This window comes from Oncorhynchus mykiss, chromosome 14, assembly GCF_013265735.2.
Source record: "Oncorhynchus mykiss isolate Arlee chromosome 14, USDA_OmykA_1.1, whole genome shotgun sequence".
NCBI classification, from domain to species: domain Eukaryota; kingdom Metazoa; phylum Chordata; class Actinopteri; order Salmoniformes; family Salmonidae; genus Oncorhynchus; species Oncorhynchus mykiss.
Genome location: NC_048578.1, coordinates 34,393,272 through 34,405,771, shown reverse-complemented (window position 1 = coordinate 34,405,771; position 12,500 = coordinate 34,393,272). Strand labels below are relative to the sequence as shown.

The 12,500-nt window shown below is 41.9% G+C and overlaps 1 protein-coding gene across 2 annotated transcripts in view; it reads right to left on the bottom strand.

Annotated features, from left to right (window-relative positions):
• The window catches only part of LOC110489165 (gamma-aminobutyric acid receptor subunit beta-2), an 87,864-nt gene extending 78,321 nt beyond the window's left edge, over positions 1 to 9,543 (bottom strand). For both annotated transcript variants that reach the window (XM_021561774.2, XM_036943378.1), the window contains exons 1-3: positions 9,400 to 9,543; positions 9,152 to 9,252; positions 8,421 to 8,488 (exon numbers count right to left, since the gene is read on the bottom strand). In XM_021561774.2, the coding sequence (XP_021417449.2) occupies positions 8,421 to 8,488; positions 9,152 to 9,252; positions 9,400 to 9,512 (282 nt within the window). In that variant the 5' untranslated portion in view covers positions 9,513 to 9,543. The remainder of the gene's footprint in view (positions 1 to 8,420; positions 8,489 to 9,151; positions 9,253 to 9,399) is intronic.
• Positions 9,544 to 12,500: the final 2,957 nt, after the last annotated feature.

The following is a 12,500-nucleotide window of genomic DNA, read 5'->3' as shown; positions in this document are numbered from 1 at the left end:
ACCTGTCTGTTTGAAGCTGGATCTGAAACCCAGGACCACCAACAACCTGTCTGTTTGAAGCTGGATCTGAAACCCAGTACCACCAACAACCTGTCTGTTTGAAGCTGGATCTGAAACCCAGGACCACCAACAACCTGTCTGTTTGAAGCTGGATCTGAAACCCAGGACCACCAACAACCTGTATGTTTGAAGCTGGCTCTGAAACCCAGTACCACCAACAACCTGTCTGTTTGAAGCTGGATCTGAAACCCAGTACCACCAACAACCTGTCTGTTTGAAGCTGGATCTGAAACCCAGGACCACCAACAACCTGTCTGTTTGAAGCTGGATCTGAAACCCAGGACCACCAACAACCTGTCTGTTTGAAGCTGGCTCTGAAACCCAGTACCACCAACAACCTGTCTGTTTGAAGCTGGATCTGAAACCCAGTACCACCAACAACCTGTCTGCTTGAAGCTGGATCTGAAACCCAGGACCACCAACAACCTGTCTGTTTGAAGCTGGATCTGAAACCCAGGACCACCAACAACCTGTCTGTTTGAAGCTGGATCTGAAACCCAGGACCACCAACAACCTGTCTGTTTGAAGCTGGATCTGAAACCCAGGACCACCAACAACCTGTCTGTTTGAAGCTGGATCTGAAACCCAGTACCACCAACAACCTGTCTTGTTGTTAGAGGAGACAGAGAGGAACTACAGTATCACCAACCTGTCTGTTGTTAGAGGAGACAGAGAGGAACTACAGTATCACCAACCTGTCTGTTGTTAGAGGAGACAGAGAGGAACTACAGTATCACCAACCTGTCTGTTGTTAGAAGGTTGTTACATAACCATGAGAGGAGGATTCACATTCAAAAGGTAATAATGACTATGTGTGGGCCGATGGCAAGTGAGAGGGAGAGAGAGAGGGGAGAATGAGGGAGAGGGAAGGATAGAGAGACAGAGACAGAGAGAGACAGAGGGCGGGAGGGAGGGAGATTATTTTTTGCAGTTTTCATTTCATCTAAATGTGTCAGCAGCCGTTTTGGAAGAGAGGATGAGCGGAAGAGAGGAGATGCATGCTCCTGCCCTGCAAGCCAATTCTCTCTCCTCCGTGAAAGGAAATGAGATGAATGTTCTCATAGCTACAGGGAGTAGGCATGACGTCAGTCCTCGCCCTCTCTCGCTCTCTCTCGCTCTCTGTCTCTCTCTCTGTCTCGCTCTTCTGTCTCCCTCTCTCCTGTGTCTGTCTCCCTCTCTCCTGTGTCTGTCTCTCTCTCTCTGTCTCTCTCTCTCTCTCTCTCTCTCTCTCTCTCAATTCAATTCAATTCAAGGGGCTTTATTGGCATGGGAAACATGTGTTAACATTGCCAAAGCAAGTGAGGTAGATAATATACAAAAGTGAAATAAACAATAAAAATTAACAGTAAACATTACACAAACAGAAGTTTCAAAACAATAAAGACATTACAAACATCATATTATGTGTATATACAGTGTTGTAACAATGTACAAATGGTTAAAGGACACAAGGGAAAATAAATAAGCATAAATATGGGTTGTATTTACAATGGTGTTTGTTCTTCATTGGTTGCCTTTTTCTTATGGCAACAGGTCACAAATGTTGCTGCTGTGATGGCACACTGTGGAATTTCACCCAGTAGATATGGGAGTTTATCAAAATTGCATTTGTTTTCGAATTCTTTGTGGATCTGTGTAATCTGAGGGAAATATGTGTCTCTAATATAGTCATACAGTGTGGAGAACAAGTATTTGATACACTGCCGATTTTGCAGGTTTTCCTACTTACAAAGCATGTAGAGGTCTGTAATTTTTATCATAGGTACACTTCAACTGTGAGAGACGGAATCTAAAACAAAAATCCAGAAAATCACATTGTATGATTTTTAAGTAATTAATTAGCATTTTATTGCATGACATAAGTATTTGATCACCTACCAACCAGTAAGAATTCCGGCTCTCACAGACATGTTAGTTTTTCTTGAACTTTTTATGGCTGCAGGGGCAGTATTGAGTAGCTAGGATGAAAAGGTGTCCATTGTAAACGGCCAGCTCCTCAGTCTCAGTTGCTAATATATGCATAGTATTATTAGTATTGGATAGAAAACACTCTGAAGTTTCTAAAACTGTTTGAATTATGAGAAATTCCACTTCCTGTTTTTTTTATGGGGGTGGCAGATCTTTAACCAAGCTCTCATTGAAATTACAGCGAGATATGGATGAGTTTTCACTTTCTACGCCTTCCACTAGATGTCAACAGTCAATAGAACTTTGTCTGATGACTCTAATGTGAAGGTCGAATGAGACAGGAAATAGTCACCACTGCCACGAGTTGACACTATGCGCGTTCACAGGGGAAGGACCTGCGTTCCACCGGTCATCTGAAATCATTCTAATTCTCTGTTTGGAACGTTATTCAAGATATATGTAAACAACATTCTAAAGATTGATTCAGTACATCGTTTGACATGTTTCTACTGACTGTTATGGAACTTTTGGACATTTCGTCACGTTATAGTGGACGAGCTTTGTGACTTTGGAATTGTTTACCAAACGCACTAACCAAAGTAGCTAATTGGACATAAATAACGGACATTTTCGAACAAATCAAGTATTTATTGTGGACTTGGGATTCCTAGGACTGAATTCTGATGAAGTTCATCAAAGGTAAGGAAACATTTATCATGTATTTTCTGGTTTCTGTTGACTCCAACATGGCGGCTAATTTGGCTTCTGTTCTGAGTGCTGTCTCAGATTATTGCATGTGTTGCTTTTTCCGTAAACTTTTTTTGAAATCTGACACAGCGGTTGCATTAAGGAGAGATATATCTATAATTCCATGTGTATAACTTGTATAATCATCTACATTTATGATGAGTATTTCTGTTGAATCAATGTGGCTGTGCAAAATCACTGGATGTTTTTGGAACTAGTGAATCTAAATAGCCATTGTAAAAGTTCATAAATATGAACTTTATCAAACAAAACATACATGTATTGTGTAACATGAAGTCCTATGAGTGTCATCTGATGAAGATAATTCAAGGTTAGTGATTCATTTTATCTTTATTTCTGCATTTTGTGAATGCTATATTTCGCTGGAAAATGGCTGTGCTTATTGTGGTTTGGTGGAGACCTAACATAATCGTTTGTAGTGCTTTCGCTGAAAAGCCTAATTGAAATCGGACACTTTGGTGGGATTAACAACAAGATTACCTTTAAAATTATATAAGACACATGTATGTTTTAGGAAATGTAATTATGAGATTTCTGTGGTTTGAATTTGGCGCCCTCTATTTTCACTGGTAGTTGTCATATCGATCCCGGTATTGGGATTGCAGCCATAACAAGTTTTAAGAAGCCCTCATGTTCTCCACTCATTACCTGTATTAACTGCACCTGTTTGAACTCGTTACCTGTATAAAAGACACCTGTCCACACACTCAATCAGACAGACTCCAACCTCTCCACAATGGCCAAGACCAGAGAGCTGTGTAAGGACATCAGGGATACAATTGTAGACCTGCACAAGGCTGGGATGGGCTACAGGACAATAGGCATGCAGCTTGGTGAGAAGGCAACAACTGTTGGTGCAATTATTAGAAAATTGAAGAAGTTCAAGATGACGGTCAATCACCCTCGGTCTGGGGCTCCATGCAAGATCTCACCTCGTGGGGCATCAATGATCATGAGGAAGGTGAGGGATCAGCTCAGAACTACACGGCAGGACCTGGTCAATGACCTGAAGAGAGCTGGGACCACAGTCTCTAAGAAAACCATTAGTAACACACTACACCGTGACGGATTAAAATCCTGCAGCGCACGCAAGGTCCCCCTGCTCAAGCCAGCGCATGTCCAGAAGTTTGCCAATTACCATCTGGATGATCCAGAGGAGGAATGGGAGAAGGTCATGTGGTCTGACAAAAATAGAGGTTTTTGGTCTAAACTCCACTCACTGTTATTGGAGGAAGACGAAGGATGAGTACAACCCCAAGAACACCATCCCAACCGTGAAGCATGAAGGTGGAACATCATTCTTTGGGGATGCTTTTCTGCATAGGGGACAGGACGACTGCACCGTATTGAGGGGAGGATGGATGGGGCCATGTATCGCAAGATCTTGGCCAACAAACTCCCTCCCTCAGTAAGAGCATTGAAGATGGGTCGTGGCTCTGTCTTCTAGCATGACAACGACCCAAAACACACAGCCAGGGCAACTAAGGAGTAAGAAGCATCTCAAGGTCCTTGAGTGGCCTAGCCAGTCTCCAGACCTGAACCCAATAGAAAATCTTTGGAGGGAGCTGAAAGTTCGTATTGCCCAGCGACAGCCCCGAAACCTGAAGGATCTGGAGAAGGTCTGTATGGAAGAGTGGGCCAAAATCCCTGCTGCAGTGTGTGCAAACCTGGTCAAGAACTACAGGAAACGTATGATCTCTGTAATTGCAAACAAAGGTTTCTGTACCAAATATTAAGTTCTGCTTTTCTGATGTATCAAATACTTATGTCATGCAATAAAATGCTAATTAATTACTTAAAAATCATACAATGTGATTTTCTGGATTTTGTTTTAGTCTCTCACAGTTGAAGTGTACCTATGAAAAAATTACAGACCTCTACATGCTTTGTAAGTAGGAAAACCTGCCCAATCGGCAGTGTATCAAATACTTGTTCTCCCCACTGTACATTGGACAGGAGGTTAGGAAGTGCAGCTCAGTTTCCACCTCATTTTGTGGGCAGTGTGCACAGAGCCTGTCTTCTCTTGAGAGCCATGTCTGCCTACGGCGGCCTTTCTCAATAGCAAGGCTATGCTCATAGTCAAAGCTTTCATTAAGTTTTGGTCAGTCACAGTGGTCAGGTATTCTGCCACGGTGTACTCTCTGTTTAGGGCCAAATAGCATTCTAGTTTGCTCTGTTTTTTTGTTAATTCTTCCCAATGTGTCAAGTAATTATCTTTTTGTTTTCTCATAATTTGGTGTGGTCTAATTGTGTTGCTGTCCTGGGACTCTGTGGGGTCTGCTTGTGTTTGTGAACAGAGCCCCAGGACCAGCTTGCTAAGGGGACTCTTCTCCAGGTTCATCTCTTTGTAGGTGATGGCCTAGTTATGGAAGGTTTGGGAATCGCTTCCCTTTAGGTGGTGGTAGAATTTAACGGCTCTTTTCTGGATTTTGATAATTAGTGGGTATCGGCCTAATTCTGCTCTGCATGCATTATTTGGTGTTCTACGTTGTACACGGAGGATATTTTTGCAGAATTCTGCATGCAGAGTCTCAATTTGGTGTTTGTCCCATTTTGTGAATTCTTGGTTGGTGAGCGGACTCCAGACCTCACAACCATAAAGGGCAATGGGCTATGACTGATTCAAGTATTTTTAGCCAGGTCCTAATTGGTATGTTGAATTTTATGTTCCTTTTGATGGCATAGAATGCCCTTATTGCCTTGTGTCTCAGATCATTCACAGCTTTGTGGAAGTTACCTGTGGCGCTGATGTTTAGGCTGAGGTATGTATAGTTTGTGTGCTCTAGGGCAACAGTGTCTAGATGAAATTTGTATTTGTGGTCCTGGCAACTGGACCTTTTTTGGAACACCATTATTTTGGTCTTACTGAGATTTACTGTCAGGGCCTAGGTCTGACAGAATCTGTGCAGAATGTCTAAGTGCTGCTGTAGGCCCCCCTTGGTTGGTGACAGAAGCACCAGATCATCAGCAAACAGTAGACATTTGACTTCAGATTCTAGCAGGTTGAGGCCGGGTGCTGCAGACTTTTCTAGTGCCCGCGCCAATTCTTTGATATATATGTTGAAGAGGGTGGGGCTTAAGCTGCATCCCTGTCTCACCCCACAGCCCCACACAGGTTTTTGCCAATTTTAACCGCACACTTGTTGTTTGTGTACATGGATTTTATAATGTCGTATGTTTTACCCCTAACACCACTTTCCATCAATTTGTATAGCAGACCCTTATTCCAAATTGAGTCGAAGGCTTTATTGAAATCAACAAAGCATGAGAAGACTTTGCCTTTGTTTTGTTTTGTTTGGTTGTCAATTAGGGTGTGCAAGGTGAATACATGGTCTGTTGTACGGTAATTTGGTAAAAAGCCAATTTGACATTTGCTCAGTACATTGTTTTCATTGAGGAAATGTACGAGTCTGCTGTTAATGATAATGCAGAGGATTTCTCCAAGGTTGCTGTTGACGGATATCCCACGGTAGTTATTGGGGTCAAATTTGTCTCCACTTTTGTGGATTGGGGTGATCAGTCCTTGGTTCCAAATATTGGGGAAGATGCCAGAGCTAAGGATGATGTTAAAGAGTTTTAGTATAGCCAATTGGAATTTGTCGTCTGTATATTTGATCATTTCATTAAGGATACCATGTGTGGGATGTGTCCTCCCTCTCTCTCCCTCTCTGTCTGTATCTCTCTCTTGTCTCTCTCTCTCTCTCTCTCTCTCTCTCTCTCTCTCTTTGTCTGTCTCTCTCTCTTCTGTCTCTCTGTCTCTCTCACTCTTCTGTCACTCTCTCTCTCTCTTTCTGTCTCTCTCTCTCTCTCTCTCTCCGTTCACTGTTCTGTTCTGTTCATTATGTCGTGCACAGTTTTGTTACACACTGAGTGGCTGGCTCTCTCTCTCTGTGTTTCTCTGTGTCTCTGTGTGTGTGTCTCTCTCTCTCTCTCCCCCTCTCTCTCTCTCTCTCGGTTTCTCTCTCTCTGTATCTCTCTCTCAATCTCTCTCTCTCTCTGTTTCTCTCTCTCTCTCTCTCTCTCTGTTTCTCTCTCTCCCTCTCAATCTCTCTCTCAATTTACTGTTCTGTTCTGTTTTTGTTTTTTTACGGATGAATGCAAGTGTATGTGGAATCAGAGTTTTGATGTAACATCACCCTTTAGAGAGATAAAGGTGGCTTGCATGGAAATCCAGGTCAGATACAGGGGGAGGGAGGTTAAGATGGGGGTGAAGAGGGGAGGAGGGAGGAGGGAGGGAGGGGAATACTGGTTGACATCCCAGAGGACCCCCACAGCCCTTTCATCCTAGCTGCATCCTCTTTAACCAAAACTAGCTTCCTCATCCCTTCCTCACAGGAAGTACTATGGTAATTCAGCTGATGATGTTTCTATCCAGGCCGACCAATAGCATTATAGTGATTCAGTACACATGGCCCACACAGGAATCAAACCCCACAACAACACACAACTCACTGAGTTTCCAGAATCAAGCCCCAACCAACCAAGCCATCTAACCAACTAACATAACGCACTGTCTTACCACACAAATCTTATTTAGGGAAAAATGTACACTCAGATAAATGAAATCTTTGCAATAAAATCCAATGCAAAAACCATGTCAAATGCAACAATGAATCAAATATGAATTCAATCGCATAAGGAGAACAGAAGTGTCCCCTCTGAGCCTGCTCCAGAGCAAACCATTGATACAGTGTTACATAAGATGCCTGTCTTATACAGAGAGAGATCCTCTTCATACCATGTCTGTGCACCTAGTGGTTTTCTCCAGCACGGACACAGAGGCTGTCCCCCCCCCCCCCCCCCCCCCCCCCCCCCAACTGGGACCCCTACATAATACACTACTTTTGACCAGGGAGCCATAGGGCTCTGGTCAATAGTAGTTCACTGTATATGGAATTTAAAAAAAGTAGTGCACTATATTTTGGAGAAGAGTGTCATTTGGGACGCAACCTTATCATTGTGTAGTGGAGCTCGATTAAATACCCAGGTGATTACCATCCTATGTCCAGGCATCCATTATTAACCACATGTCTACGTCATCACTCATGATCTGACAAGGGGGGGTGGATAATTTACGTAGCTGATGATGCGCTCCCCCTCTCGCTTCAAAGTGAAGTGGGGCTCGAGCAAGATAACTCTCCCAAAGGAGCGCGCGGCGCAATCACGTTGAAAATAAATTTGTATTAGGAGAGAAAAGGGAAATTGGGAAATATCTCTATTTTGCCCCTTCGTCTTCTTGACTTGACGTTATAACGCGCCGCATGTCAAATAAAATGATAGCAGTCCAGTAACTGAGAGACAAGACGCCACAGCCTCGACCGTCCGTCTGCGCAAGGATGTCAGTACAAGTGCGCCAGTGAGCGTGTGTTTTGAATTCAAATGGGAACCAACAACACACATCACCATCCATGGCCGGAAAAATGGTAAATGCAGAGCCTGAGACGGAGCTTGAGCCCACCGAACGATAGAACACTATTCAACACGAGAATCGATTCCATTATAGAATCAAACTATCATCAGACTCCGCCACGTCGTTTACCATCATTTACCACAATGCAGAACGTGACATGCGTTAAGTGTCCTTTTCAAACATGGATGACAATGCGTTATAGGTTTCTCTATACGAATCTACTCAGCCAGGCATACTGAGAAACATATAAAGAGGATGATATTAATGCACGTACCATATTGACTTCAGACACCATGTCTATGCTGGCTATGTCTATATTCATCCCCACTGCCACCGGCGCACCTGAGAAACGAAGAAAAGCAGGTTATTAACAAAAGGAGAAGGGGATTATTTCTTTACCTATTAGAAATACGAATTTGGTGACCGTTATTCTAGAATGTGGTACCGTTATTCTAAAATGTGGTACCGTTATTCTACCAGTAGGTTGCTGTCAATGATAGATCGCCACGTTCTCTCATCAATGTACATGATAAATGTTTTATGAAGCCTTAATGATTATCACCGTCAATTAAAATGGCTATAATCATCAGCATCATCATTTGGAACTCCCTTGATGATTTTCGTTTCAGACAGAATGGTAGGCAACCAGAAGTTCAATAGGCTACCAGCTGCGAATAGAATCGATCGTCAAGTTAAGAGACCCTTCTTCTCCACACAGAATAGTCTAGCATGTCTTATTTCATCATTTGAAGGTGGTACATTGGAGAGGGTTTTTGGTGACGAGGGGAAAAACTGTTTTATTTGGATGGTAGGCTTTTACACTGTAATGTCACTGTAATTGGAGAGGTAGCCTAGTCTATGGATGGAAGATTGATCATGGGGGGGGATTGTACCGGAGGTTTTTTTGCAGCAATTCATTAGACATGTATAGCACTGCGCGTCATAAATGGCAGCAAACATGACATTCATTATCTCGATTTGCTTTCCTTTTGTCTTTCTTCCTACCTCCAAAATCTGGCCTCAACCGAATGTCGTAGCCTTTCATCAGTCTGTCGACCGTGTCTTTAACCAGCGGCATGTTACTGGGATCCCTCAGATCTTTGGCGCTGAGGGGAAAGACAGAACAGAAGGTGGTCGGAACGCAAACACCTACTTAAAGACAAGATACAGCGGGAAGGCGCGTTAAATAGCCTAGGATACATGCCATGCAATGTAATTGAATAATGCGCGTAAAAACACAAATTCTAATTTACCTTTGCGCACAGCAGATAAAAGTAAAAAAGAACGAAAACGTTAAAATTCCAAAGTGGTTTTTCCTGAGCTTCCCCATCGTAACAGTTTTGATGCGAGTGAGGAGAACGCACATTCAACTTACTCCAGAAAGCTCCGATAACCCAATGAGGGGCGCATGCGTACATCCTACCAGAAGATCAAACACTGGCTAGTGATGATGGTGGATGAGCCGTTTCCATTGCTGAGAAACAAATTAAAGGGACAAGTGGATGGATGAGCGTAATGAAGAAACCATCTTATGCCATCCCGAACCGACCACTAGAACAGCCGAAGTACAATTAGTATAATTCCAGCATTATCCTTATATTGGCTCATGTTGACAGTTTAGAGAACTTTGCAATGAACAGTGCAAACCAATTAATACAATCAATAGCATATAGTATATTATATTAAAATAAATAGGATATAGTGTATTATATTAAAATCAATAGGATATAGTGTATTATATTAAAATCAATAGGATATAGTGTATTATATTAAAATCAATAGGATATAGTGTATTATATTAAAATCAATAGGATATAGTGAATTACATACAGTATTATACATTTGTCAGACTCACACAAATTTAAAGTCAACAAAGTTTATTGTGTCAAATGTTGTGACAATCATTATAACTTCTCATAAGACGTTGGTAGCAAGACATTAAATCATTAAATGGACAGACTCACATCATATCAAGTCAGACTATAGGATAACATTAATAAAACGTATATTAATTATAAAAAAACATTACAATAATAACAACAATAGCCATAATTTGTCTTGCACATCATGTGTTTAGAATGAAGGAGGGGGACAACGCTATTGAAACCCCTTCCAATTAAAACGGGTCTGAAAATGTTTACCTTGTACATACAGTGGGGCAAAAAAGTATTTAGTCAGCCACCAATTGTGCAAGTTCTCCCACTTAAAAAGATGAGAGAGGCCTGTAATTTTCATCATACTTCAACACTTCAACTATGACAGACAAAATGAGAAAAAAAAATATCCAGAAAATCACATTGTAGGATTTTTTATGAATTTATTTGCAAATTATGGTGGAAAATAAGTATTTGGTCAATAACAAAAGTTTATCTCAATACTTTGTTATATACCCTTTGTTGTCAATGACAGAGGTCAAACGTTTTCTGTAAGTCTTCACAAGGTTTTCACACACTGTTGCTGGTATTTTGGCCCATTCCTCCATGCAAATCTCCTCTTGAGCAGTGATGTTTTGGGGCTGTTTCTGGGCAACACAGACTTTCAACTCCCTCCAAAGATTTTCTATGGGGTTGACATCTGGAGACTGGCTAGGCCACTCCAGGACCTTGAAATGCTTCTTACGAAGCCACTCCTTCGTTGCCCGGGCGGTGTGTTTGGGATCGTTGTCATGCTGAATGACCCAGCCACGTTTCATCTTCAATGCCCTTGCTGATGGAGGGAGGTTTTCACTCAAAATCTCACGATACATGGCCCCATTCATTCTTTCCTTTACACGGATCAGTCGTCCTGGTCCCTTTACAGAAAAACAGCCCCAAACATGATGTTTCCACCCCCATGCTTCACAGTAGGTATGGTGTTCTTTGGATGCAACTCAGCATTATTTGTCCTCCAAACACGACGAGTTGAGTTTTTACCAAAAAGTTATATTTTGGTTTCATCTGACCATATGACATTCTCCCAATCTTCTTCTGGATCATCCAAATGCTTTCTAGCAAACTTCAGACGGGCCTGGACATGTACTGGCTTAAGCAGGGGGACACGTCTGGCACTGCAGGATTTGAGTCCCTGGCGGCGTAGTGTGTTACTGATGGTAGGCTTTGTTACTTTGGTCCCAGCTCTCTGCAGGTCATTCACTAGGTCCCCCCGTGTGGTTCTGGGATTTTTGCTCACCGTTCTTGTGATCATTTTGACCCCACGGGGTGAGATCTTGCGTGGAGCCCCAGATCGAGGGAGATTATCAGTGGTCTTGTATGTCTTCCATTTCCTAATAATTGCTCCCACAGATTCAGTCTTCCCAGCCTGGTGCAGGTCTATAATTTTGTTTCTGGTGTCCTTTGACAGCTTTTTGGTCTTGGCCATAGTGGAGTTTGGAGTGTGACTGTTTGAGGTTGTGGACAGGTGTCTTTTATACTGATAACAAGTTCAAACACGTGCCATTAATACAGGTAACGAGTGGAGGACAGAGGAGCCTCTTAAAGAAGAAGTTACAGGTCTGTGAGAGCCAGAAACCTTGCTTGTTTGTAGGTGACCAAATACTTATTTTCCACCATAATTTGCAAATTAATTAATTAAAAATCATACAATGTGATTTTTTTTTCTCATTTTGTCTGTCATAGTTGAAGTGTTGAAGTATGATGAAAATTACAGGCCTCTTTCATCTTTTTAAGGTGGAGAACTTGCACAATTGGTGGCTGACTAAATACTTTTTTTGCCCCACTGTATAACAACGGCTCACATATAACCCCAACCCTAGTTTAGAGCAGCTCAATTCATTCCCTCAATTCAAACACTGCTGGCTATGACCAATAGCCTCGTAGTCCTAAATATAATAAAACATCCAGTTATTACATCCAATTCTAAATCTGATCCCTGAGTGTTTTAAAGAGGCTACACAAACACAGCAGCCGTTGAAATATCACATCAAATAGAAAATTAAAATAAATAAATACAATATAAAAAAACAAGGTAATCCCCAGGTTCTGTGCATGCAGTGTTTTCATAGGCCTATCTATGTAATATAAATCATCAGTGTTTTAAAGCCCCACATGCAGTCTTTTTCATTTGCTTTTCAAAATCACCACTGTACGTCTAGTAAAATCACTGTGTGTATTTATTTCATGAAAAAAACTGCACATATATTTTGTAGCATTTATTTCGCTGAGCCTCCTTTTTTCTATTGAAACGCTCAGTCTGATCGTGCGGTCGTGTTGATACAAAATTACATGGATTTACATACACAATCCTGATTGGCAGATAGGATTGTCTAGACTCGAGAGAGCCTAGCCCTCTTACCCCTTCAAAGTAGGAAGATGCATATGCAAATAAAAGATGACTGGTCATTGGTCAGAATAATCCG